The sequence below is a fragment of the Excalfactoria chinensis genome, chromosome 25 (assembly GCF_039878825.1).
Source record: "Excalfactoria chinensis isolate bCotChi1 chromosome 25, bCotChi1.hap2, whole genome shotgun sequence".
NCBI classification, from domain to species: Eukaryota; Metazoa; Chordata; class Aves; order Galliformes; family Phasianidae; genus Excalfactoria; species Excalfactoria chinensis.
Genome location: NC_092849.1, coordinates 2,195,765 through 2,222,086, shown reverse-complemented (window position 1 = coordinate 2,222,086; position 26,322 = coordinate 2,195,765). Strand labels below are relative to the sequence as shown.

Genomic DNA, 26,322 nt, shown 5'->3' with positions numbered 1-26,322 from the left:
GCCGGTAGCTCTGCCCCCGCCCTCGACCCGCCCACTCTTAGTTTCCCCGCCCCTCCGGCGGGATGCGTTTCTCATTGGCCAGCGGCTTGACTGCGATTGGTTATAATTCCCGTCGCTCAGGGAGCGCTGTCTTCCGGGTTTGACGGCAGGAGGAGCGGGGCGCCGCCGGCGCAGCATGAGGCGGGTCACGCTGTTCGTTAACGGCAGTCCCCGGAACGGGAAGGTGAGGGGCGGGGGTTTACGGCCTGTGGGTAGGCTATGAGAACCTACACGTGGATTTCTGAGGTGTTCTATTTTCCTCTGCTTGGTTTTGGGGCCGGAGGGGCTGTGGCCGTGATTGGGGTGGTGGGGTCTGGAGTTGGGGTTGGGCCTTGGCCTGTGTATGGGGCAGCACTGGGCCTTGTGGAGAAGCGCCCTGAGCTTCTCTTTGTGGTTCTCTGCAGTTCAGCTCCCCTTTGGTGATGCTGTGCTGATAGAAACGTGCCCTGAACAGATGAGGGATGTGTTGAGGCCTTCCTGTGCTGTGCTTTCTGTTGGGCAGCTGATAAATAACCCTCTTTCTGCTCTGCTCAGAGCTGTGAGGCAATGTCTATAGTGATAGTAAATCAGGCTTTATGGCTCAACACTGCACTGGGATGGCAGCAGCCCTATTGTGGTTTCCTTCTCTTTGCAGGTAGTGGCTGTATATGGCACACTGTCAGATTTGCTGTCTGTGGCGAGCAATAAGCTGGGAATCAAAGCAACCAGTGTTTACAATGGGAAAGGTGGACTCATCGATGATATTGCCTTGATTAGGTAAGGTTGATCCCGTAAATGCCAAATCATGGATGGAGATTAATAGCCTGTTAATGCTCTTAATGAGGACTGGAGCACCTTTCCTATGAGGAAAGGCTGAAGGAGTTTGGCTTTGAAGACTCCAAGGAGACTTCATTGTAGCTTTTCAGTACTGGAAGGGAGTTTACAAACAAGAGTGGGGACTGACTTTTTACATACTGCAATAGGAAATGGCTTTTAACTAAAAGATGAGATCTAGGTTGGATGTTGCTGGGTGGGGGGAACTGGATGGGGCCCTGGACAGCCTGATCTGGTCAGGGGCAAGCAGCCCACAACAGGGGGATTAATGGTCTTTAAGGTCCCTTCCTAAGCCATTCTATGAATAACAAGCACTTACCATAAAACCAGAGATTTTTTTTTGAAAAAGAGACAAACTATGGTATGGTTTTGGCTTCATGTAACACAAAGTCCCTCAAAGTGGGGAGAAAAGGAACTATTTCATAAAATTAGAGCTGCTAAATATCAGAAGTGATCCCTACCTGGCTGATACAAGTCTCTATTGGTAGCATCTCTAGTGCAGCTGGTAAAATTGCAGTCATCTGGAACCTGCAAAGTTAAGAGAACAATCAGATTCTTAATTTTAACTAATGGCATCTGATTATCGTATACCTGAAACTAATCAGGAGGAGATCCCAATGTCACTTAGATGAACAAAAAGCTGTTTAATCTTTTTTCCCCTGTTTTTCTTCCCCCTGCCCTCTCCCCTTCCAGGGATGATGATGTTCTGTTTGTCTGTGAAGGGGAACCGTTCATTGGTAAGTCTTTTAATTCTTCAGCCTTCTGGTTACATAGGCAGATAGTAACAGACAAGGGGGAAATGGATTTAAGCTAAAAGAAGGAATGATTAGGGTAGCTGTTAGAGAGTAGTGAGGCCTTGGCACTGCTGCCCAGGGGAGCTGTGAGTGCCCCAGGCTGAGCTGGATGAGACCTTGGGCACCCTGATCTGATGGAGGGCAGTAGCAGGGGATGGGTGGGCTTTGAGGTCCCTCCAACCCAAGCCATTCTATGATTCTATGCTTTGCTTTAGTGTAAATTTTGATTTTTCTGGTGTTTTCAGAAACCTGTTACCATGTGGAGGATTCAGAAACATTCACAATTCTAACATCTGTGTTCTCATCACCTGTGTAGATCCTCAGACTGATGCAAGACCTCACGAAGAGCTAACAGGGGCACACACAGACTGGTTAACACTCAATGTTGGAGGTCGATACTTCACCACCACACGGTAAAAATGGGGCTAGTTGAGCTGGAATTACCTTCAATAAGGTTGCTATAGTAGCTGGGCTGTGTTCAGTTAGTGAGACTTTAGGTGCTCTCGAGAAAGAACAAGAAAAGTCATTTGCTATGGAGTAGGAAATCTTTTGCAGCTTATTTTAGTGTTAGACATTTGTTGCCACCATAAACAGTTCACATATGTGCTGACAGTGGTGAAAAGCCTGAGCAGGTCTGCATTTATCCCTGGAACATTTCAGCTAATGAAGTGCTTTCTTATTTAAAATACCTTTGGTACGCCTTAGATCAGAAGGGTGCTTTATCTCTTCTGAAATCAAATTAGTACAGAGTTGGAATGCATATTGTGCACCGTTAATTACCTTCAATGTGCCAAGGAAATGCATTCCTTTCAGCAAATGGGTCTTGCAGCAAAGCTTTCCATTTGAAAAATAAAACTGCACTGCCTTTATTTTCTAGGAGTACTTTGGTTAATAAAGAACCTGACAGTATGTTGGCCCACATGTTTAAAGATAAAGGTTAGTATCTCAAAATAAAACTCACCCTTTAAGCTAACAAATCAGCCAAACAGGTAAAAGGCACTATTAAGTTAAAGCTCTTGTTTATGTCTTGAAGTATTAAAAGTATGTTAAAGCATCAACGCACAACATATGATCGTTTTCTCTAGTTGTCTATTTAACCCTTGTTCATATAATGTTTATCTCACAAATGGAAAATAGAACTCCTATCCAGAGCTAATACTTTATAGAGCCTTTTTTTCTAGCTTAGACTTTTCTGGCTGTTGCATTGTCAACACCAAATGAGATGTGTTTACCAACCAAGGGCGAATTAGTGCTGCTTTTACTCTTGTAATGGTTCTTAGGCACATCATGAGATGTGTTTAAGCTATTTATAGCAGGAAGGGGTTAGATGTAAGGGGAATTTTCCCTTCCACTCCTATTTTCCTTCCTTTTCTCTAAGAGACGCCCTTTCATGTGGGAGGTTTCAATCCTGTAACCCCTTGGTGGTAACAATCTGAAACTTGAAACAAATGCTTTCAGATTTAATTACGTGTATTTTGTGGCAACAGATGCTTGGGGAAATAAGCAAGATCACAGAGGAGCGTTCCTAATTGATCGCAGCCCAGAGTATTTTGAGCCTATTTTGAACTACTTGCGACATGGACAGCTCATTGTAAATGATGGCATCAATCTGCTAGGTAGGTATTACCTGTATGATCTCTCCTAAGTTAATATTCTCTAAAAGTCTAACTTTGCCTTGAGGTAAACATGATAAAATCACTGGGGCTTGTGTCTGCTTATCTAAATGTTTGATATTTTCCTATGGAGAATTTATTCTCATACAGTGCCCTGGATTTGATATCTTAATACTTATATTTGAAATTCATTTTTTTTCCCTTTTTAACTGGAAGTAAGCTGACTTCTCCTCTGTCCCATTACGATGTAATGTAATACGTATGGCTGACAGTTCTATTAGCTCATGCATTTGTTAGGCATTTCCTAAGGTTCAGCAGGTGCTCTGTTTATCTCTTTGTTACCGTAGCTAAAAGAGTTATGACAAACAGGGAAAGTCAGTTGAGTTGGCAGTCCTCTGATAATAAGGTTGGATTAACCTGAAGCTTATGTTCTTGGCATGGCTGTACGTTGCCTTCTCCAGTAAGGGAAGAGTGATATCTCGTTTAATGGCTCTGTGTAAATAACAAATAACTGCTTTGTTTTGTTAGGTGTTTTGGAAGAAGCCAGGTTTTTTGGTATCGATTCATTAATTGAGCATCTAGAAATAGCTATTAAGGTAACTTGCTTGCTTTTATACATGAATATGCATGTCCTGCTCTTCCAGGCAATATGTAACTTAGTCCTATCTGTATTAGCTTGTAAACAACTCTCTCAACAGAACTCACAGCCAGCAGAGGACCACTCTCCTATATCTCGAAAAGAGTTTGTGCGATTCCTGTTGGCAACCCCAACCAAGTCTGAGCTGCGATGTCAGGTGTGGAAATGCAAACTTTTGCCTTGATCTGTTTGGGCTGCTTTTAGATCAGTTTGTTAAGCTGTTCTATTTAAATGTAGGATGCACTGGAATAACTAAAGTCAGTGCTTTACAGTTTTGCATCTGCATTAGTCTTATGTAATAGAATAGGTGCTTTTGTTGTGTATGTATCTTTGTGTGTGACAGAGAAATAATGCTCTGAAGTGTTCTATATTCAAAACCTTTTGTAACTTTTAGGGTTGGTTTTGGTTTTAGGGTCTCAATTTCAGTGGAGCAGATCTTTCCCGACTAGATCTTCGATATATCAACTTCAAGATGGCTAACCTAAGCCGCTGCAACCTAGCCCATGCCAATTTATGTTGTGCAAATCTTGAAAGAGCTGACCTCTCTGGATCGGTGCTTGATGTAAGAATTGTTGGGCTTTGGAAGGTTTGGGCTGTCCTGTCATCATAAGGAAAGAGGGATTAGAGCAAGTTGGGGAGAGGGGAGGAGGAGGGTGTGGAATTACCTGTTCTCCCAGTGAAGTGATGGCAGGTTCTTACACTGCCTCAAAACAGTAAGGCTGTTGTGCTTCAGTAGATTCACATCCCAAGCATAAATGAAGACTACAGTCTGACTGCTCCTGGCATTGTTCAATTCTGCACTTGCATGAATTTTACTGATGCATTTATTTCTATCAGTGTGCAAACCTCCAAGGGGTGAAGATGCTGTGTTCCAATGCAGAAGGAGCATCTCTAAAAGGGTGCAATTTTGAAGACCCATCAGGCATTAAAGCTAATTTGGAAGGTAAGAGATTTTTGTGTTAAGTATTCCATGGAAACTGAGCTGCATGCGTTTTAAGATCCATATGTTATGTACAAGATTGAGCCCTGGTTCTTGCAATTCGTGTTTCCATTAGAAAAGCCATATATATGATGGCAACTGTATAATCATTATACATAGATATCAATTTACATAGCACGGAACAAGCATTCCTCTGGAATCCCGTGTTTCTAACAGTTCTTCCTTTGTAAAAGTACTTCTGTGTTGCAGGTGCTAACCTGAAAGGTGTTGACATGGAAGGCAGTCAAATGACAGGAATTAACCTCAGAGTTGCAACGCTGAAAAATGCAAAACTGAAGAACTGTAATCTTAGAGGAGCGACTTTGGCAGGAACCGATTTGGAAGTGAGTTGCAATTCATTTTGCATGCTAAATGGTCAACTGCTTGATTTCTGGGGATTGCTGGCATTCAGCAAATCCAAATCCAGTTGTTATTGTGAAAAGCAACCACTGTCTTACTCTAGTTTTAATTGTTTCTTGTGACAGAGAAAGGAGATGGAAGTTATGCAGAAGCCACGTATGCTTCTATAAATGCATTTAAAGTTTTTGAACCCCAGGTTCTGTGTGTATGCAACTAATGTTTGATCTCTTTTACTCTTCAGAACTGTGATCTTTCAGGTTGTGATCTACAGGAAGCTAATTTGAGGGGATCTAACGTAAAAGGAGCTATTTTTGAAGAGATGCTGACACCTTTGCACATGTCTCAGAGCGTCAGATAGGGAAAAGAATACGCTGAAGAGGAAGGAATCAAAACATGGTGACTTCCTTCATGTCCTCCCCTTTTAAGTTAGAAGTATTGGTTATTAGACAACTTATATTTTTAGTGCCTAAGTAAGCTATTTTGATTGCTTCTTGGGGAGGGAGCTTTAACTGAAGAGGTAGAAATAGATAAATAGATGCTGTTTCTACCTCTGACCAGAGTGAGGAAGTGTGTGGCTTTTTGTTGACAAGCATTGCCTCACTTTGGAATTCATTTTAATTTATAAAGCACAATATATGCAATTCTATTTATTAAATCTGTAGCTGCAATATGAATAGAAAATGTTATTCATGTATAGTAGCATCAAAGTTCAGGTTTACAGTTAGGCTAACTGTAAATACACTAGTTTCTTCATTCATGCACAGTACATTAAAGGAAATGACGGTTTAGATAAGGTCCACAGGATGTTTTCAGGTACTCTTCTGGGTTGAAAACAGTAGTTAGCTGTCATCACAGGTAATATATTGCCTTGTAGTAGTTAGGATTCAGGTATAGAACAGCTTTATTATCTTCTAAAATGGGCTGTGGAAGCTGCTTCCACTGAAGGGATCTGCATGCTCAGCAGATTGGGTTATAACAAAACAATCCTTGTTCAAAACTGGGATTGCTTATTTCATCTTTTCCAAATTAGTATATGATTGCACTATCAATTACAGCTGCTAAGGAAAGCTTTCAAATGTCCTATTCATTCCCAGCCTGGAGTACCTGTAGATTTTCAGTCATTCTTGGTGGGGAATTAAATGTACATAGGAAAATCCAATCCACCTGTCACAGCATCCACTCCTTTTTCCCTGCCATGCCTCCAGTATATGAATAAATGGCACTTGTTTCCCTTCCATGTACTATGCAAATACGGTTGTACACTGCATCCTTAACTGCATGGGCATAATCCTTTCCCCAGCCAGATCTCTCTCAGTATATCGCTTTGGGCCTGCTTAAAAGTGGCTGTGAAAGCCTCTTTGCATGGGCTGAACTGCCCTTTCCACAGCTGCTTTACATGTGAGCAAATAAGGAACTATGTGACTTCTGCAGTGCAGAAAGCCTGACAGCATTTCATAAGGTGATGGTGCACTTCATCTCATAAGCTGTTTCCACTGTAATATCAAGCTGAGTTCTCATCTAATGTTTATTTTATACACAATCAAAAAGCACATGAAGAAACTATACCAAAAAAGGTACATCAAGAACTCTTACCTCAGATGCTTCTTTAAAATACCCCAAAGTTAAAACTAACATTGAATCTATGGAAATCAAGCTGTTACTGAAATCCAGAACAGATGCATCCTAAAACTTACAGAACACGATCTGCTAGCAGTGGTTTGAGTTCCAGTTACTTCGGTGCGTTGCTTCTTAGATGCAGTGCAGAACTTCCCATCCTCTGAAATCATATTTATAGTCTCAGTGGTTGCTATGAAAATGCTGCTTTGCCGTCAGTCTAGAAAGGTTAGTTTAGGAACAGTTTGTGATGTGTTTGGGGGAGAAGTGTGGGATTATTATCAAGTTGGGTTTGATGATACTCAGGCATAACATGTGAACTTCCCAGGACTCCAAATCCTACAGCCCTGTGGTTCAGATTTGGGATTTCTTTTCTGAATTCCTTGGCCTCTTTAATCTGGCTCTAGGATAACACCCTACCCTTGGTCAAATACATCCATAGGGAATTTGGTTTTTGGAGTCCTGTCTCCCACCTCATCACTTTCACAGAGTGATGTATATGTTGAAGAAGAAGATTCCTAGGGCTAGAGAAACAGATGAATTATTTTTCTTTATCATATTTTGTAGCTAGAAGTAAAATATTGTATGGGAAAATATATTTTCATAATCACTGTGTATAAAATATATTTGAACTTTCACTGAAGCACTATGTTTTAAATAATCATGGCACGTGGCATCATTCATTTGCAGATGATTTTAAGGTACCTCTTTTGCTATGACAGTGCTGTATGAATAGCCTGAAGTGGCACATTCAGAACGTGCAGGTTCCAACTTAATTCAAACTGCATTAATAAAAGTGGGAAATACATAAGTGTCTTTGTCTTACTTGAATTTTACTTAGGACAAGAAGTTAGAAAAGATGCTGCTGCTTGGATACAAACTATAGCTGAAGTTGACTTTTGCCTTTCATGAGACCCTTAGCCTGGATTTGTATGTGCTCTCTCAAAAGGACTACTTAGTGTATGCTTGATTACTTACTTTATGAGAAGACAGAAGTTTAGACGTCCCTCTTTTTGAACAGGCAGTTTGTGCTCTATAGGAGAAAGCAGAAGGTTTTTATGCTCAAGAATAAAGTTTACCTGTTAGAAAAGCAAGAGATTTAGGAGGGAAGGCTTACTGCAATAGTTGATTCATCCTGTTTGAGAACTTCTTTAACCATGCCCTCTCTCATCTTATTTCAACTTGTCATTCACCAGCTTTGTCCTCACCCATCATATCTGCTTCATGAAATAACCTGGAGCCAGAAGTCATTGAGCACGGTATACATAAATATGTGTACTGTTTCTGACCTGCTTTCCACATCAGAGATCATCATCATGCAGTGCAAGCAGCTCTGCTGCCCCACTTGTCTTAGAACGATAGAATGGGTTGGAAAAGACCAAAGGATCACTGAGTTCCAACCCCACAGGCAGGGCCACCAACCTCCAGATCTGCTGCTAGGCCAAGCTGCTAGTAAATGCTACTAGCCCAGGTTACTTAATAAATTCTAAAGCATTTCCAGATGAAAACACTGTGCTCAACTTCAGTCTAAATAAAGGGCTGGTGATTTCAGTCTGATAAACTCTGTGATAGAACACTGCTAATACAAACACAAGACATATGGGAAGTCAACATCTAGGAGCAATTCTGGAGACTCTGTGCCAACCATATTTACCAGTGGCTGAAACTGAAGAGAGGTCACGTCCAAAACCCAGCTCTACTCTTTGATTTCTTCTGACTGAAGCTCTCCCAGACCTTGGATCAGACTTCCACGTGGGCTTCACCTCTGCCAAAATCAGAGTCCTTTGTTGGCTTCTATTAGGGCTGTAGAAGTATTTGTGGGCAAATAGAACCAGCTGTAGTCTTCTCCCCAACCTCCCACATCCTTTATGTAACATAGGACCATGGCCCAGAGTTGAACATGAAACAGGAACAGCTTGCTCACCACTGTGGTTCCTTCCTGATGTGCTTCAGGAGCAGCAATAAGGAGACCCACTGAGAAGCACGGCTGCTGGCAGACAGCAAGGACAGGCTGGCAGACTTGGCTTCAGATGGTGGGTTAATAAGAGATGCAATTACCTGGCTAAACGGGCCCCTTCTTTAAATGCCATTTTTCAGGATAAGCAAAATCTTGTGTGTCCTTTCCGCTATGCAGAGCAGGGAAGGAAGCAAGTCATTAAACAGAAAATCTCCCTTTAAATTTCTCTCTCTCCTTTTTAAGGTAACTTTTCTCCCACTGAAACCAACTATTTTCACAGCTTGATCAGCTTGTCAACCGAACTACTGCTGGCTCCTCTTGCTGTGAGTAGGTGCATTACAGCAGGAAGAATTACTCTTTGCTAAAGTCACTAAATCCTTCTTCCAACTATTATTAAATTACATTTAATCCATTAATCTCAAAAGAGGTCACGGGGGCAGGAAGAGAGGATGTTTAAAGACCACTAAACATGATACACCCAATTGCACATAAAACAGTTAAGAGCAAGTCAAAACAGTGGCCAGGTGGATTAAAAAAGAACATATTTCTGCCATCAGAATTATTGACTTTGACTTCTGAATGCAGATGGCTGCCATGACCTCTTCAAAACATCTCAAGAACAAAATAGCTCCAAAAGTGTTTTGATGCCTACTTCACACCCATACATATGTGTATCTGTATATACATATATATACATCTGAATAGGATTCTCCACATACATATATACAGAGAGTCCTATTCAAGCAAGAAGACATTGAAAGACAATGTATTTTTCATTGGGGCAACAGCAGCCAGTTAGGTTTCAACGTCAGGTTTACAGCCTCTTAAAAGGAAAGCTGTAACCTCTATGGCTCCAAGAGAAAACAGCTGTAGGTAGGAGCTACACCCAGCTGCTCCAATTATGTGCTTTACTTCTTTAGAACACGACAGCAACTTTAAGAACAAAATTGCAGTCTGTAGGATAGAATGAGGTGGCGTTACCTGCTGTGAAAGGCTTGGTGGTGGGGTTGGCTGGATATAAAGGGAGACAACAAGCCAAGTCACAGGACGTTTTCCAGCAGGGAAGAGTTGGAGTGATTCTGCAGCCTCTCTCAGCAAGCAGGTAATGTGCTTGAACTGCACGCCATGTCTATTTCACCTTCTCAGTCCTTACAGATGCTCACATTGGAAGGAACTTGCATTAGAAGGCACTGCAAAGAGCACTTGGTATAGAAACTGGCTACACTGAACCCATCTGTCAAATATCAACAGGGATTTTCAGTGAACCTTTGAGGTCCAGGCATTCCTAAAGCCCTGAAAGGGTGCTGTGACCCACAGTGCCACCGGGGTGCAGGAAGTCAGAGATGATTCTGTAAGACAAAAATGGAGCTGTGATGACACAGGGTCAGAAATACACTTTGTTTTCTCATCACAGAATGGAGAAATCCGGGAAGATCTTGGTTGGTGTTCTCCTATTTACCACGTCTGTGGCAATCTGCTTGGCTCAACACTGGTCTTACGGCCTGCAACCAGGAGGAAAAAGGAACGCTGAAGATCTGGTGGAATCATTTCAAGAGGTAGGTTCAGGACTGTAAAGCAGCTCTCATTTTTGCTATGATCCCTTATCTGCACTAGAAGCAAGCAAAAAGCCATATGGCAGCATTAGAGGTGACAGACTGTATTATACATATATAGGTGTAGACCTTGTGTCAAGTAGGAACTGGAATGGTGGTATGGTGACAACTGAGAGCCTTGCACACACAGCAGCGCTTCCATAGCAGACAGAAAGCTTCAGCAGTTTGCTCTAAAGGAGGGATAGAAGTCTGATTCCAGGTCAAACCTGATTTCACTGTCCCTTGTTTGAGCTGCCCTTCCCATCAGCTGCTCTGTGACAACATCCATCCATCTCCATGAGAATGTGGCAATAGCAGCTGGTGCAGGATTTGATGGCAAGCGTTTCTCTGAAGGACTCAAACCACAAAGCAGGTGGGAAAGGTTCTGTCCACCAATGGCTTTTCTTATGCTTTCTAATATTTCACATGTACTCCCCTTGTAACTACAGTTCCAACATTCTACAGCTGTTACAGCACATGTGTAGCATGTAGGAAAGAGGTAAAAGCAACCGTGAAGTGGAAACTTTGCCTTTAACCTGGGGAAATTTGCCTTAGGAGAAATATCTATTTTCATGAAGGCTGCATTTGTTCTCCATTCAGATTGCAGACGAAATGGAAAACCTAGGGGAAGTGCAGGAGGCTGAATGCCCTGGCTCATACCAGCATCCCAGGCTGAGTGATCTGAAGGAAACCATGGTAAGTAACATGTTTTTTCTCTTATTGCTGTGGGAAAATCTCAGACCAGTCCAAGCTGGGAAAGCAAGGGATGGATGGGTGCAATTGGTAGGGGAAAAGAGGCAGGAAAGCTTAGTTCACATGTGGCAATCCCAACTCTGCATCGCTCTCAGCTATGTCCAAGAATATGACTACATTAATCTTGATGCTCCCGCTGTAACTATGTCATTACTTACTGAATTAAAACCAAAATAAAGTCGAGCATGTACTTCATACAAATGTAGGCAGCATTCGCAGATGCTTAACTTCAAAGGCACGCATTGCCATCTGAAGGACTGAGCCATATGGAAGTGCTGCTCCCAAGGTCCCAGGACTGGGAAATGTATTTTCCATTAGATGCTCTAATGCAATGACAGCAGAGACTTCACATACACACGATCTGCCACAGAAACAACACTCTCAAGCAGAAGAGTGCTCTTCAAACTATACAGCAGCACCTTGACCTGCCCAGATGGTCCTCACTTGCTGGGAAATATCTCTGAGTTGTCCTAAAGTTGAAACACTCTTTCTCCATTAATTTTTGAAGCCCAACGACGTAACTCTCACCTCTAAATACACACTCAAACGCTTAGTTGGCATATCTTATTCCTGTGGTATAGCCTGAAATGTGTGGCCTTCTTACTTCTAGCTGTTTAATGATGCTGAAAACAAATTAAAGCTTTTCCAGATGTAGGTTTTCCAACGTTAACACATTCCTGAAGCTGACACGGGAGCATTATGCAATCAGTGTCAGGAAACAGACCAGCCCACGGAAACAACTTTTCAGGTTGCCTTCATCACTTCCTGGAGCTGCTGGTAGTGAGCAAAGAGATATACTGAGCTGAGATACAAAAGGGAAACAAGGATACGCTGAGCACCTCTACCCAAATCACCTTGGGCTTTCAATTCCGAGGGAACAACATAAATAGATGCACAAATAGAAGACCAGATCCATCAGGATGTGACACAGGAACTCGTGTTTCCATTCAAAAAGCGCTAAGGGATACAGAGATGGGAACAGGACAACTGTCCCACCCTGTAGCACTTTTGCAAGCACAACTTTCTTGTCCTTGGTATCTTAACCAGCTGCTTAAGTTGACGGAGACATTTTGCATAGTGATGCTTTGTGTAAGTTCATGCCAAAACTGAGTGTTCTGCAGCTGCTGGGCTGCCCTCTAAGAGCTGCTGCGGCGATGGGCCCCTCAACAGATGTAAAGCTGGTCACGCACTTTGGGATGAAAAGGGCTATTATAAGTGTCAGTTACATTATACTGCACGATCAGATCCGTGGGCAGGTGGCAGAAAGATCACGTCGGGTCAGATTTATGTCATTCTAATCCTCCTTCCAACAGAGACCTCAATAAGAATAAGTTAGCATCTGAGCAGGCTTTAGGATTCCATCATCAAAGTTCTTTCTTCTCTTTTAAAATAGTATGTGGTGTGTGCTTACAGGCAAGCCTGATCGAAGGAGAAGCCAGAAGAAAGAAGATTTAAATCCACAGCGCCAACAACAAACCCAGAATAAAATTCCAAAGCAATGTTGAAAACTGTTCCTCCTGCCTCTGCTTTGATTGCAATATGGGAATAAATACTGTGAAATTAGTTGGGAGTAGTGGGAGATACCGTCGTCAACACATCTTGCTTGTAGGTATAAGAGAACACGTTCTAGTCCAGTGGTGGGGAATCAACTCTATGGGGTTGGCTTTGCTTTCTATAATGAAAAGCTGGCAGAGACAGCTTTTGTTTCACACCTTTGTGCAATGCCTGGGCATCGTCTGATCACGACAGTAATACGACTTTATTGCAAATTACAAATGATTTTACTGCTGGCATGGAATTCCGCTCACACATCAGCCGACCACACGTAAAAGAACTTCCATATGCTTCGTTATTTTGTTTTTTACTGGTTCACGCATAAAAACTACATTTATATTAAAAAAGGTATTTACAAACTTTACAATTGTTAATACATTAAAAAACAAAACCAAAGAAGTATACACCTTGCTTTACAGACTTAGTGAATCCTACGCTACTCACCCAGAGAGATGCAGCCTCCCCTCCCCATGCCCAGTTCCTACCCTTCCTTCAGAGCCAGTTTTAAAGCTGTCTTCTGATTCAACTGCAAGGGATGAAAAGAGGATTTGCAGTCTGTAGATGTGGCTGTTTCCTAACTAAACCATCACACCCAGGATCTCAAAACGTGCACAAGGATGTGTTACACAACACCCATGTTCTGAACTCAAGACAAGCACGCCCTGTGGTTCATCGTGCCATTTAAAGCTTTATAATACCAATAGGGAACAACTACATCCATTCACACCATGGATGCTGGGGTCATACCATGCCAGGAACCTCGCTCTGCTCCAACTGGGCTATCCATCTTCATATTAAACCAGTTAAATACACTCTGCAATGCCAGAGCCATTATCACTACATGTCCAACCTGCTGCTCGTGGGCTGCACAGCGTGGTGGGGATTGGATACAGGTTCTCAACAACTGCTACATGCACACAATGGCATTTCTGCTGCTGCGGATCACAGAGCTGCTCTCAGTGGAATCAGTGTCCTTTCCTAATCCAATAATCCACTGCAATGGAAAGCTGTCTGTTTCTCTCTTCCCTGATGCGGATTAAGAGCCTGTTAACATTTTTCAAGGAATTCATCACAGCGTGACGAGTTTTAATTAAAAGCTCCCGAAAACAAACGTTGAGCTTATTTCTCCAAAGGGGAAAAAGAGATTCCTCTCTATGACTTGAAATTCACCACTAGTCGTGGACAGCGTGGATTTGAGATGGGATCCAGATCTTGTCTCCTCTGCAGATTGCGTATCTAACTTTGTTTTATTCAAAGCTAGATCTGTATAAAAGCCAGTTTGCTTTCATTTCTGCTACATGGAGATCACCACTATGGATCAGTCTGGGACTCCCATTTCCAGTCCTATGCTTCTAATGGCACTGAGAGATTAGGAAAGCTGATTCTCATCTTGAAATGAATTCATGAGATCTTAAACAGTCTCTGAAGATTAAATATCAGAACTTGTAGCAAAGAGCAGAACATTTTAATTTATTTTTCCTTTTTAAATCAAGAGGTCTGGTGGGATTTTGCACTAAATTCCCATTAATTACAACCAACCAGGCCCTGTGCTTACCCACACCATAGCAATCCCATCCTGTAGCCCTATGTGGGCTCTGCTGACTTGTATCAGCTAAGAACAGAACTCTTCACAGTCAGTAATACACTGAAGAAAACTCAACTCTTACCTGTGAGTTAGTTTGCACAAAGGCAAGAAAAAGGGGAGAGTTCCCAGCATTTCCAACAGGCCCCAGAACAACAGTAAGACTAAAAATCCTCCCAATCTTCAACTGTTGGCATAGAAAATTTGCACAGTATTTTGGGATACTATCAGCTGCTCCTTTCCTTGCGGTGAGGTGATGTCTCACAATGACATCCACCACAATGAAAGGAATGAGCTGCAGGATGCACCACGAGAAGCACCAAGGAGCCGCCAGGTAGGATGGGGTGAGCTATTTGGGGACAGCATCCCCACTGCTGGCTCTGTACTAAAAGCTGGGTGCAAATAGTTCAAAAGCATCATGGAAAAGATCATTAAAGACTGACTGGAGAACTATTCCCAAGGTCAGGCTTCCCCTCGTGAAGTCTTTCTGCATGGACTAAGCTCCCTGTTGCACGAAAAATACCCACTGGCTGCACAAGGTTCATCTACAAGTTGAAGTTAATAAAGCAGATCAGAAAGGAAGGGAATTATGACTCAAATGCCACTTAGAACTGAAAGAACCAAACCAGATCACTGTGCTGTTAACCCATGAGTAGCCACTAGCTGAGCTTCCTGTTGCCTTACCAAAAGCAAACATGCTCTGGAAAGGAAAAGCACCTCAGAATGAAGGAACATGCAGATGCAAAGACAAGGCACTGAGTTACAAAAGGTGGTGTTAAGGTATAGGTTTCTATACATCTCACCCTACAGCTCTGCCTTAATGAATCTCTGGCTGAAGACAAAAAGCTCTTGTTCAAGCAAAGAGTTTCAGCGGATCCTTTAGTTTGTGTGCGACAGCAGCAGAAAGAAGAGGGTGCTTATAAGGTGAGGGAGAAGTGGACACAAATGAAGGATGAGAAAACCCTGTGGTGTTCCAGTCGGGCAGCATCTGTAGTCAGAAACATAATGCAGAGCTGACAAGAACTACAATGCACTGAAGGGGCATTGAAACATGCTCAGGTTGTCCAGAAAGGTTTCAAAGATCTCCCCTGAGAAGGCAACAGCCCAGAAGACAATTTTATGTGAGCTATAGTGAGCACAACTGTGACTGCAGTGCAACTTCCCCGGCGTCTCCATCCTGCTCTGTGATGGGAATCTGATCTGACCCTTTAATGAGTGCAATCTGCTTGCAGAGCTATACACATAGCAAAATAAATGCAGCTCCTGCAGGTTTCCTGTACTGGAGTCACACAGAAGGCAAATGAACACATAAGAACAACAGAAAGGGCAACTTTGGTCCTTGCAGAAGGAATAGGGTTTCTTTCTTTTTTATCTGAAAAAGAGTTTAAACCTCATTAAAGCCCATCTCCACCAACTTTAGTTTTTCAGTAAGGCAATAAAATTCATTTAAATCAGGTGAGCAGAAGATTGCAGCAGTGGTCTGTCTTGTGAGCAACTTCCCCTGTAGGGTTTTAAATGCATCTCCATATATCGTACCCAATAATCTGGAGCTTAGTGACAGTGACAGGTAGCAAGCAATATTGTTTGCTGGAAGAAATAAATGTGGCACCAGGAGGCAGTGACAACTCTGGGGGGATACATAAGAAAGTTGTAATTATGCTGCTTGAAAACATAACAGCAAAGTTCCTAACAAGGAATGAGTTCTGAAACAGGGAGTTTAGGAAGGTCCTGCTCCACACAGCAAGAAAGAGCAGCTGATGCTATTGCTGGAGTGATCTAAATCATTCTGTAGTAGAACAGACCCAAAATGCACACTACAATTGAACTTCCTTCCAGCTTCAACACTGCACGAGGCCCATCTGGTCCGTATGGAGTAAAGATATTTGTGCTCTATCTTTGGTCACTAGGGAGCTGTGAGGAAAGGCAGGGATTTTATAAGGTTAAAAACCAAGATCAGGACATTTTTCTTCTTCAGAATAAATAAAAGACTGATGTTGACATCCTGAGAGAGCAGGAAATAAATAACTAAAAGAGAATAATTAAGCAGATTAATAACATACTTATAAATAATAGAATTATCTTGTTTTCCAAGGGAAGAAAAGCTGCAGATCCGGAATAATCCAAACAAAAGGAAGTGTGCTGGTTGATTGTCACATCTTCCACACATCCCGGATCCAAGTGGTTCCTTAAAGTCTGTGAACAACTTAGACCAAGGGAGGCTACAAAACAAAGTGCAAGTACTGCCCTAAATGGGGAGGAGGGGGAAGGAGTACGATGTTTATTTCTATTTGTGATGATCTGGCCAGCCAATATAAGTGTTACAGTACACACTCCATCCTCCCCAAGTTGCTGGTATCAATACAGTGCTGGTATCAACACAACCTCTAGCCATTCTGAGACACTCACAGTAGAAAAGTCACTTTCTACAGCCTATTCAAAAAGCATAAAGTAGCAACACAACAAAGGAAGGGATATCAACTGCTCCGTAGTGTTAAAACCAGAATCAACAGTGAAACTGTGATTAAGTACTGGCAAATCTAAACTCTCCATTGGGAGTGAGCAACTGCCACTACTTGAGCAGAGACGATGTAAGGCAGAATGTCTGCACTTCATCTTAAATATATATGATGAGTAGCAGAAAAGAGGCCTCTTATCCTGCTAACAATGCTCAGGTCTCTGCCTGCAATCACGAATCTTAGGAGACCACACATCACACACCGACACCTGACGCTGCATGGCTGTGATCCGTCTCACTTCATGCAAATCAGGGCTTGACTGCAGTGACAGAAGGAGGGATTTGTGCTTTAGCATAAAGCTGTAATGGACCCATGTGAAAATACGGCAGAACCCATCTCGTACCTCAGTAAAGCTCTGGTTTCAGATCACTACTGTGATAGTTTGACACTAGGAACGAGCTGCTGTAATTGCATCAGTGGAAAAAATTCAGGATAGATAAGACTAAGATAAGAATTCCAGTAGGCTGACTTCTTTCCTTCTGTGATTAGTGTCTCATTATAGGAAAGATAAACCAGAGGTTGGGAATACAGTTACACTAAGAGTTCCTTTTGCTGTTTCCCAGGGACAAATTCAATGGAAGTGAATGGAATGGCAACTGAGATCACTATAGTCTTTAGGGTAGAAAACCCCAAGCAAGTCAGTGAAGAGAAAGCAGCCATCTCTCTCTAGTTACTTGCTGTTAGACAAGCAAGTAATAATCCTCACTGCAATCCTTGCTCTGAAGAGAGGACACTGGATTTTCTGGTTTTTGGTGGTGGAGGGGGAGGTTTGGATTCACGTCTGCTTGGTAGTGGTGGAGCAACCTGAGAAGATAAAACGAAAACACACAAGAAAAATAAAACCATTACCAGGCAAGTTAAGACATTTTGCTCGAACCAAACAGAAGCAAAGCAAAAACTCCTGCGCTTCTTGATTGCTGCCTGCCCAACACTTGGGGTTGTGGAATGCTTGTTATTCTTGCCCAAAACCACACTAAATAGGTCCTTTCAAGTTGGCCCTTTGCTTGTTTCAAGGCACATAGTGGAAACACATGAAAAGCGAAGGCCAGGTGAAGAAGAAACTCGCGTGGTTCACCCCTTGTTTCGCTGAAACCACCAAGATTTCATGATTATTTTTAACCAAAGGAGGACACACTCAACTTTACATCAGCTGCAAAAAGAGCAAAACACCTCAGAAAACACTTCTACAAGCTCTCTTTACAGGCCCTTCAAATCCATCCCATTTGGCTATAAGCCAAAGTCAACGTTGTGAGCCAGAGCATGTTAGTAATTAGTTTTCTTACAAGACTCGAGGGAAGGGGGCTCTTTCATTAATCCTCTTGAACCAGCAACTCCCACAGCATCCCCAGGGCTGGCACATTTCCGCCATCCACCACCACCTACCTCAGTTACAATGCCCCTCCTGAGAAAGAGAGTCTATCTGCAAATGAAGGTCTGAGCACAAAACCTCCCACTCACCCTACATTTTCAAGGCTTTATGCCATTGCCACTGAGAAATAAATGACCAACTGCTGCATTGTCTTCCTGTGATGTGGAAGTGAAATACTTGGAAAGCGTCACCACTCTTCAAATTCACTATTTTTGGTGAGAATCCGTATCTTGTTACTTAGGTACTCCACATATCTCCTTTGTAAGTAACACTGGGAAAGACACTGCTGTCACAGGTCCAAAAGGAACTGTGCTGCACAGTGGGAAGCAACTACATTCATATCAGCAGCAACATTTCAGGGGCTGGTGAAATGATTTTGACACAACTGACGTCTCCAAAGCTGATTATCTGACATTTTTGCCTGGCTGAGGCACTTCAACTCAAGGTTGAAGCTCTGCTTTGAGTTCCAGATGCGTTGCTTTTCTATGATAAACAACCTTCCCAAGATGGGATGTTTCACTTCAAAGACCCAAGAATGCCATAAATAAGAAACTAAAAGGACAGACATCCCTGAGATGGGGCATGAATCCAAAACAGGAACCGATCGAAAGAGATTAAGTGCCCTTGTGTCAAATATGGATGAAGCAAGGAGTGGGATACCTCCCCAGATGACCACAGCAGACCCCCACACAAGAGCAGAAGACTCAACTATGCTACATAACCTTGTTCTTATATAACCCTTTGCATATGTAATAGGTGTGACTTATGCATTAGGAAGGTGTATAGTGAAAACATTTTGACTGCAAATAGAAGCCAGTGCAAAGATTTGGGGGGCTGGACTTATTCTGCACAGGGTGGAATATTTCCACATATCCATCTCTCTGACAATATGCAAACCAGGACCAGATTACTGTGCTATTTTACATGTTGATCATGTTTTGGATACTCTTCCCATTCTCACCCCCACACAGTTTGTGTAATCAAGGACATCACATTCACCACTTGAAAACGGGGCTGCATTTGACAGCTCCCTCTCTCAAAACTTCTTATCCTTCTGTAGTTTCAGGGGGGTGAACCAGTAAAATGACTAGACAGGTTCCAGGCAGCACCATCCGAGAAGCAGCTTGGAAAATTCCATTGGTGTCTTTCTCAAATGCTGCCTTCCAGAGAAACGTCAGCTCTCATTTCCTTACCTCCACAGAGTTCCTCGGGTTGCTATTCTCATAGGGTTTGCTCTTGGGTGGAGGTGGGGGTGGGGTGCTCTGCAGGCTAGCAGCTGGCAATCCATCTGACTGCAATGAGGGAAAACCTGGAAGAACAGTAAGACAAGCCATTAAAAGTAGGAGGAAAAGGAGTGGGGAAATGAATTGACCATGTATTTGTTCTAGCAGCTACATCCGAAAAGAGATGTCAAAGTAGAATCAAAGCTTTATCTCCCTTAAGTTCAAAATGCCCCAAAGAATTCTGTCTCCATCAAATGAATCTAAGCTTAAGTGAAAAATGCATGCCTGAGAGAACAGAAAATTGCATCCATTATCACATCTGCAACGTTCACTGGGGTTTCCTTTCAACCAGGGTCTCAACCTGAGAATTCACTTTGATTTTAACTCCAGCTGATGGGGTAGATAAGTACTCAAACTTCAGAAGGATTTCTGGGAAGCTGTCCTGCTACTAACAGCAACTAAAACTGCTTGCTGTGAGGTTCTGTATCCCTTTCACAGATCTCTCTTTACATATTATTCCCACATTTGTTTGTATTCCTGGTTCTTTCCTCCCTACTCCCTTACCCCAATAACTATCTTTTGTTTTAAACCACCTGTACAAGCTTTATGCTCCTTCACTTCATTGTTCAACCCTGGATTCTTAATTTATATCCATATAAGAAGATATTCAGCCTGAAACCTGCTCAGAAACCAAACAAAGCTACCACGCAGCATCGATGCAGTTCCCTTTGGTGGATTCAATACAGGTGTTCCAATAGTACCCTTCTCTCCCTCCCTTCCCAGTGAGGTGACCTTAGCAAATTAACCCATACCATTCAATTGCTGTATTACAGAACTTACTATTGGTCCTTGGGGTTTTGGGAGTTATGGGTGGTGGGCTCAGAGGTGTTGACTGCTGGAGAGAAGAACTCTGAAGCAAAGTCAGCCTGTTGTCTCCTAACTGAAGACTCTTTGGCCTTTGAGCTTTTCCTGACGTGCTCTGCTTAAAACAAAGAGTAAACAAAGCCTTTAGAAGTCAGCAAAGTTGCTGCACACGTATCAGATCATCAGACCTGTCACAAAGGCACCAACATGCTCCAGGAGAGCTGTGTGTAAGAGAGAAAGGTGCACTCAGGTGAAACCACAGCCCTGGCTAAGCCATGTCAAGGGGCATCCGCTGTGCTCCTGTGACACATTCAATCTTCTCTGGGACATCAGGAAACAGGTATCAATATTAAACTGTTTTTGATGACATCAATATATACAGTAAAAAGGGATGAGGCCAGGGAAGGAAACCTACAGCCAGTTTAAAGAACAGCTGGCACCCAGCATCTTTCAGGACCTCTTCCCAAAGCCTTGACCAGCTGACTGTTGAATGGCTGCAATGAAATCTACATATTGATGCTAAGGGGTAAACCAAACCACTCCAACTGTCACAAGTGATAAAGCTGTGCAGAGGTCCTTAGGTGGACAACCAAACACCACATTCAGCTTGGTGGCAATGCAGTGATAAAGTGGTTCTTTGGCCAGCTTGACTCAGAGTGCCTCCAATTAGCAAACCTGCCTCTTCACAGTGCTATTAATTAAACGTGTCAGTAAGACAAGAGACATCAAAAGCTTCATTCCACCATCTGAATTCCACCTCAATCCCAGTTGTCCAGGTTTCCTAATAGCACTGCAGGCCTGAATATAGAGGCAGCCAAAAGGACATCCCAGCCAAGCAGACAAAGGTGAAATTCATTCCTTCTTAACGTGGACTGGAGAGTCCTAAACATACCCAAACCCCTTTAAATATTATTTATTGCTTTACAGAGAAGGCTGTCACGCTTACACATGTAATTAAACTCCCTGAACTCTTGGAGATCAATTCTCACTGAGCAGTTCTCACTGCACAGAAGGGAGCACACATTGGTGTGCAGTGAATATAAAACAAACAGAGCCTGAAGCTGCTGGACATACAGTAAGCCTTTGGTTCCCTCTGGCTTTCTAGCTCCCACACAGCTTATTCAAGAGCTACATAAAATCACTCTGCCTGATTCCTGTGCTGCACTATGCAGACGTGGAACAAACCAGCTATTAAAAAAAGCTTTATGTGTACTTTGCAATGCTCTTCAGCATGAGTATAACCCTTAACTGCTCGTATACTTCAGTAAGCTGATCACACACGCAACGTGCCCTCAGAGGGATGGTGCGAAGGGTGGGTGTTCTGGTTTGCATCTCTCAGCTCTCTGCAAAGCAAAGTCTTGCACACATATGCCTTACTGTCCCAGGGAACCGGTCAATAAAACAGGCTTTCTGCCAGAAACTTTCCGTCTAGCTTTACTTAATGAAGCGATCAGCGGCTGACATCACGATTTGTGAGTTAAACCCATTTAATTCAACAGCACCATTTCCAAAGGGAAAGGGCCAGGGCCTCCTGAATCACTAATATTTACAATCCCGGATTTTCCTATCAACACCAAATGGCAGATTCTAGGACCACACTTTCCCCCTCTTCAGAAATAGACCCCAAGTGCTGGCATCACTGCTCAGACTTGATGGGAATTCCTCAGTCTATAGCAACATAACCCATTCCTCATGGATCCAGCTGAGATCTGGTCAAGGAAAGGGAATCAGAAGAGCTGATGAGTTATTATTAGTTATACAACTCGTGTTATATCAAATCCCTATCACTGAGCTACCAGCTTAAATACTAACATGCCTCATTGTTGCATACTCTCTGACAGTGCAGCAGTGTTAGCTGTAGGGGTATAATTCTCTTTTATTCCTCTTTAGCAAAAACCTTTCTCTATTAAGGAATAAACACTCCTGCTCTCATGCAGGAGGTCTGGAGCACAGTGCAGACGTGGAAAAGCTGTTTTGTTTTGATAGGTCATGCCAAGCTCATGACCTAACAACCAGACCATCTTTATCCAGCTCCCCAAACTACCAAACTGATGCAGTACATTTGATTTGTGCAGTGATGCTGACTGACAGCAGCTGAACATCTGGTTTGCCAGCTGCATTTTTGTGTGGGTTAGCAATATCTGCTTGCTCCAATACAAACAGAACAATTCTACGCAGCTCTGAGTGTATCGGAGTCCTCCACCTCCTAGAAGAAATGAGAGAACTGAGATGAAACATCAGCGCCTCATACCTCCAGTTTTTGTACTTTAAGTCAAACTGCAGTTTGGTCGGTGACACAAATATTCCAAATAAGAAAGCAGGAATTACTCAGATGACCAAAGCTTTTGGTATTCGAACCCCTCCCATTATTTAATGACAAGCACGGCTGAGAGGAATGGAAACACAAATCTCCTGCTGGGATTTTATTATTGCTATGCTTCTCTTGTTGTTGCCTTACCATATTGGAAGTCAGCTCCATTTCTGGCTCCTTCTCCACAATGACCTGAGACTTGCTGATACTCCACTCCTTCCGCTTCAGTTTGCAAATCCTGTTATCACCATCTTCTTTCACGGGCAGTTCCTCAGCTCTGGAAGCTGTTGATATTCTTCTCTCCAAGAGAGGCTCCAGAATAGATCTTCAGCCCACCCCAAAGGAGTGAAAAAACACAAAATATTACTCCATCATCAGATATTTTGTGTGTTGTCAAGAAGTCATTACCTCTTATTTTGCAAAACAGGTTACCATGAAAAACTGAACCAGAACCATGGAAACAAACCCACTCTAGCAAAGGCATATCCCCATGCAAAGGCTGACTACTCACCCATCTGAACCTGGCCTAGAGGAAGTGCTATCAGATGATGTGGAAGACGTAGAGACCACAGAAGAGGCCACAGATGTGACAGAGAGCCGTCTCAGCGTGGAAGACATGATGTAGGGCAACACGACAGAGCCTGACCTGCTTGGTTTCCTTTCAGTCAGTGAGGGAGGCTGCAGGGAAACACACCCGAGACAAATCCCACAGTGTGAATTCAGAAGCTGTACGGGCAGAGTTGTGTTTCTTTGAGGCAAAGCATCCAGCTACGCTTACCAAAGTTATTACACCGTACTGCTTCTCCACCTTCTTCTTCAGCTCTTTGAAGCAGGCTGTCAGTCTGTCATGCAGAGGCTTCAGCTGCTCTGTCAGCTTCTCGCCATGGATTCTTATTCCCTCTGCTAACAACGGCATCTGAGAGGAGGAACAACATCAAGATATGAAAAGGCAAATCCGATCTCCTGCTCCGGCAAGGAATCTTCTATGCATGTCATACACCTCATATACAAGCATAGAACATGAATCAGTATGTTTTAAGTTTGCAGAGGAAAAAAAAATGCAGTCAATGTATTCAGTTACTGACTCATAACTTGTGATACTACAATAACATGACCATCTGTTTGAGTTGTGTGTGTGTATTATCAAGAAATATGAACCCCATCTGTACATATAGAGATTGCTCTCACAGTATCTAGATGCATTTTCTCTCTCACAGTATCTAGATGCATTTTCTCTCTCAAAAAATGATGGAAAAACACCTGCACTCAACACGGTGCATCTCTATCTTTGCCAATGTGATACCTGTAGAGCGATCAGTTGCTTGAGCAGTTCAATTTTATCTTGATCTTCAGGATGCTCTTGAAGATATTTCTCTGTGAAAAAGGCCTGAAACAAAGGGAGAAGATGATTTAGACACGATGCTGTTTGCAGAGCATGCTCTTCAATGAAGATTTCATTCTACTGTCAGTGAAAACTGATAGGTCACAAAACTCCCCTCCTACTGTTATTGGCTTGAATAATCAAAGCTATATTACTTGTCACCTACATGCGAGCAGCAGAATCAGTCTCAGTGTTCTCACTTTGTTTTTAGCACTCAATGACCTACATCAAACAAAGATATGCAAATAACTGGAGTCTCAGAAAGGTGAACAGACCATCTGTTCCCTATGGATTCCTGGAGATCTAGCATTTAAGTCCTGAAGTACAACACTTTTACGTGGGATTTGCTACAAAGAGTCAATAGAAATAAGACTGATGAGATTCTAACCTGTAGTTTAGCACCCTCAGTCCACACTTCCCACGTATCTACTTTCAGAACAACAGAACGTGGATTGTGGATTAAAAGATGAACAAACACATAGAGACTTCCCCGGACTGAAATCCTACAACTGTGCCAATTCACACTATGTGCCACAGAGCATCGCATTGAAATGTATCACAATTCCCAGTCAGAAGAATTTCATTTTTCTTATCCTAGATAAAATCTCTAATCATTTTTCACTTGGTTTCAAAACACCTTCTCTCATCTATTTCAGCCTTTGCGTCTAAGTTCTGCACTCCATTAACTGGACTGCATGCACAAGTGTTTATAGGCCGAGAGGTAGGATTCGGCAAAGGGTTGATGTCAAGAGGAGGTGAGCCCATGGAAGGAGTGCTTGGTAGGTCCCAATGGGTTTTTCTTGAAAGTGTTCAATTATTGCAAGAAGACACATGTTAAAAATGCAGACTTTGGGTTTTGGCTACAATGAAAACAATTAAAAACTTCAGTTTTTTAGCCGCCCACAAAAGCCAAATGTTCTGCAGTGGTCTCCAGTTGAAATAGGAAAATGTGAACCAGAAATGAGTATTTCCAGATGTGGTTACAGATACTTTGTGTTTCCTAGTTTTAACTGCTTTCCCACTTTCGTAATTCTAAACTTTATGTCAACCTTAATTCATGAAATGGGAGGATTCGGGGCCAAATTCACTGCTGGTGAAGTATGCAGCTCTAGTTATGCCCCAGATATTCCAGACTCTCTCTTATTTAACTTTTTCACTTCATTTTGTGTGACTGCAACACGTTTGAGAAGAATTAAACATCTTTTAATGCCATCCATTCAGTTCAGTGTAATAAGCAATGCATTTCGTGCTTGGGAGATCATAGCTAAATATTGGGAATAAACAGCTTAAGTTAACATCACAGAAGGAAGGAACACACACCGTGTCAACCGAATAACTCAATAAACATGGATGAGAAACATTCCTTTTCTTTCTTTTCTTTTTTGCCCTGAAATATATGCTCTTTTCTACAACACTAGTGAGATATTATCTGCTGCCTTTCCAGTCTGCATTAATGGAGAAATGTTTGCTATTTGACTTCTGTTTCTGAGACTTGCACTGCTTGTTGGGCAAAGCACCTCACCACAATCCCGTATTATTACCACCAATGCAAATATGGCCCCAAAGAGGAGGAGTATTCCTTAACTCTGTGGCATTACACACCACTACAACACACCACGCTTCAATCCAGGCATCCAGCACTGAGGAAGTCAAGCTGAGCTACAGATAAACATGAAAAAGACCTTTTCATAGTTGGTGTATCCCCCCATGACCGCCGGGTCCACAATCCCATTGAGGAGCATGGAGAGGGGATGCACAGGAAGGCTCCGGTCCCAAACATGCTGTTGGACAATGTTGCTGATTTTCTCATTGGTGAGCTCCATCGTTTCTATGGCGTTCTCCAATGGGCTGATCTCTTCCTGGGAGAAAGCAGGAGAAGACAAATTAATGGTGTGCCCTACCATCGGTGGAGTCCTGAGTGTTGCAAGACTTCCTTCTATGAAAGATTACAGAGGGTTAAAAACAACCCATGCGCAGAACTCACTGTTGAAATCTGTCTGACTTCAAACCACTTGAGGATGCCTGGAAATGAATACGCTGTCGTGTAGGTTGTCCTTTCTATCCACATAGTCTAGAAGGAAAAAATTACAAGATGTAAAGAAAACACTGGTCTTGCAATTCAATCCTCTTATGCACTAGAGCATAGAACACGGGCTTTCAGCACTCAGCTGGCAGGATTTACACAGTGAGGTTCGTTTTCATTGACTGGGATGGAACCTGGTGGTTTTGCTAACAAACAGCATCAGCAAAGGCAGCAGAAGGCAGTTGTCTTCCACATAAACCTCTATTAGGGGTACGATTATGGTACATTTAGCCAGAGTTGGATGCAATATGCCCAACCACTACATGTGAGCCAGAGAATGCCTCACAG

General features: G+C 42.7%; 3 protein-coding genes across 4 annotated transcripts in view; 2 read left to right on the top strand and 1 right to left on the bottom strand.

Annotated features, from left to right (window-relative positions):
- The first annotated feature begins 132 nt into the window (after positions 1-132).
- KCTD9 (potassium channel tetramerization domain containing 9) lies at positions 133-7,650 on the top strand. Of its 2 annotated transcripts, none has more exons than XM_072356926.1 (12): positions 133-223; positions 674-795; positions 1,546-1,589; positions 1,963-2,059; positions 2,524-2,582; positions 3,134-3,262; positions 3,788-3,855; positions 3,958-4,053; positions 4,309-4,458; positions 4,734-4,839; positions 5,086-5,219; positions 5,477-7,650. In XM_072356926.1, exons 1-12 carry the CDS (start codon positions 176-178, stop codon positions 5,591-5,593), a joined length of 1,170 nt encoding a protein of 389 aa, XP_072213027.1. In that variant the 5' UTR covers positions 133-175; the 3' UTR covers positions 5,594-7,650. The 2 variants fall into 2 exon arrangements, with proteins under 2 accessions (XP_072213027.1, XP_072213028.1); XM_072356927.1 differs by lacking the exon at positions 133-223 and adding an exon at positions 232-285.
- A 1,952-nt stretch (positions 7,651-9,602) lies between these two features.
- Positions 9,603-12,664, top strand: GNRH1 (gonadotropin releasing hormone 1). The gene is made up of 4 exons (XM_072356925.1): positions 9,603-9,908; positions 10,221-10,362; positions 10,999-11,094; positions 12,565-12,664. Exons 2-4 carry the CDS (start codon positions 10,222-10,224, stop codon positions 12,604-12,606), a joined length of 279 nt encoding a protein of 92 aa, XP_072213026.1. The 5' UTR covers positions 9,603-9,908; position 10,221; the 3' UTR covers positions 12,607-12,664.
- Positions 12,665-12,914: 250 nt separating this feature from the next.
- DOCK5 (dedicator of cytokinesis 5) overlaps positions 12,915-26,322 on the bottom strand; it is a 62,398-nt gene continuing 48,990 nt past the window's right edge. Inside the window, exons 44-52 of the mRNA XM_072356924.1 lie at positions 25,936-26,022; positions 25,634-25,810; positions 23,874-23,957; positions 23,349-23,486; positions 23,082-23,248; positions 22,718-22,895; positions 20,236-20,374; positions 19,366-19,481; positions 12,915-17,607 (exon numbers count right to left, since the gene is read on the bottom strand). Coding sequence (XP_072213025.1) covers positions 17,506-17,607; positions 19,366-19,481; positions 20,236-20,374; positions 22,718-22,895; positions 23,082-23,248; positions 23,349-23,486; positions 23,874-23,957; positions 25,634-25,810; positions 25,936-26,022 — 1,188 coding nt within the window. The 3' untranslated portion in view covers positions 12,915-17,505. The remainder of the gene's footprint in view (positions 17,608-19,365; positions 19,482-20,235; positions 20,375-22,717; positions 22,896-23,081; positions 23,249-23,348; positions 23,487-23,873; positions 23,958-25,633; positions 25,811-25,935; positions 26,023-26,322) is intronic.

Excerpts from the sequence above, each read along its gene's own strand:
- KCTD9 (XM_072356926.1), top strand. The coding sequence starts at position 176 with ATGAGGCGGGTCACGCTGTTCGTTAACGGCAGTCCCCGGAACGGGAAG. Across the intron at positions 224-673 it reads GCAGTCCCCGGAACGGGAAG|GTAGTGGCTGTATATGGCAC; the intron begins GTGAGGGGCGGG and ends TTCTCTTTGCAG. Across the intron at positions 1,590-1,962 it reads TGAAGGGGAACCGTTCATTG|ATCCTCAGACTGATGCAAGA; the intron begins GTAAGTCTTTTA and ends TCACCTGTGTAG.
- GNRH1 (XM_072356925.1), top strand. The coding sequence starts at position 10,222 with ATGGAGAAATCCGGGAAGATCTTGGTTGGTGTTCTCCTATTTACCACG. Across the intron at positions 10,363-10,998 it reads TGGTGGAATCATTTCAAGAG|ATTGCAGACGAAATGGAAAA; the intron begins GTAGGTTCAGGA and ends TTCTCCATTCAG. Across the intron at positions 11,095-12,564 it reads GTGATCTGAAGGAAACCATG|GCAAGCCTGATCGAAGGAGA; the intron begins GTAAGTAACATG and ends GTGTGCTTACAG.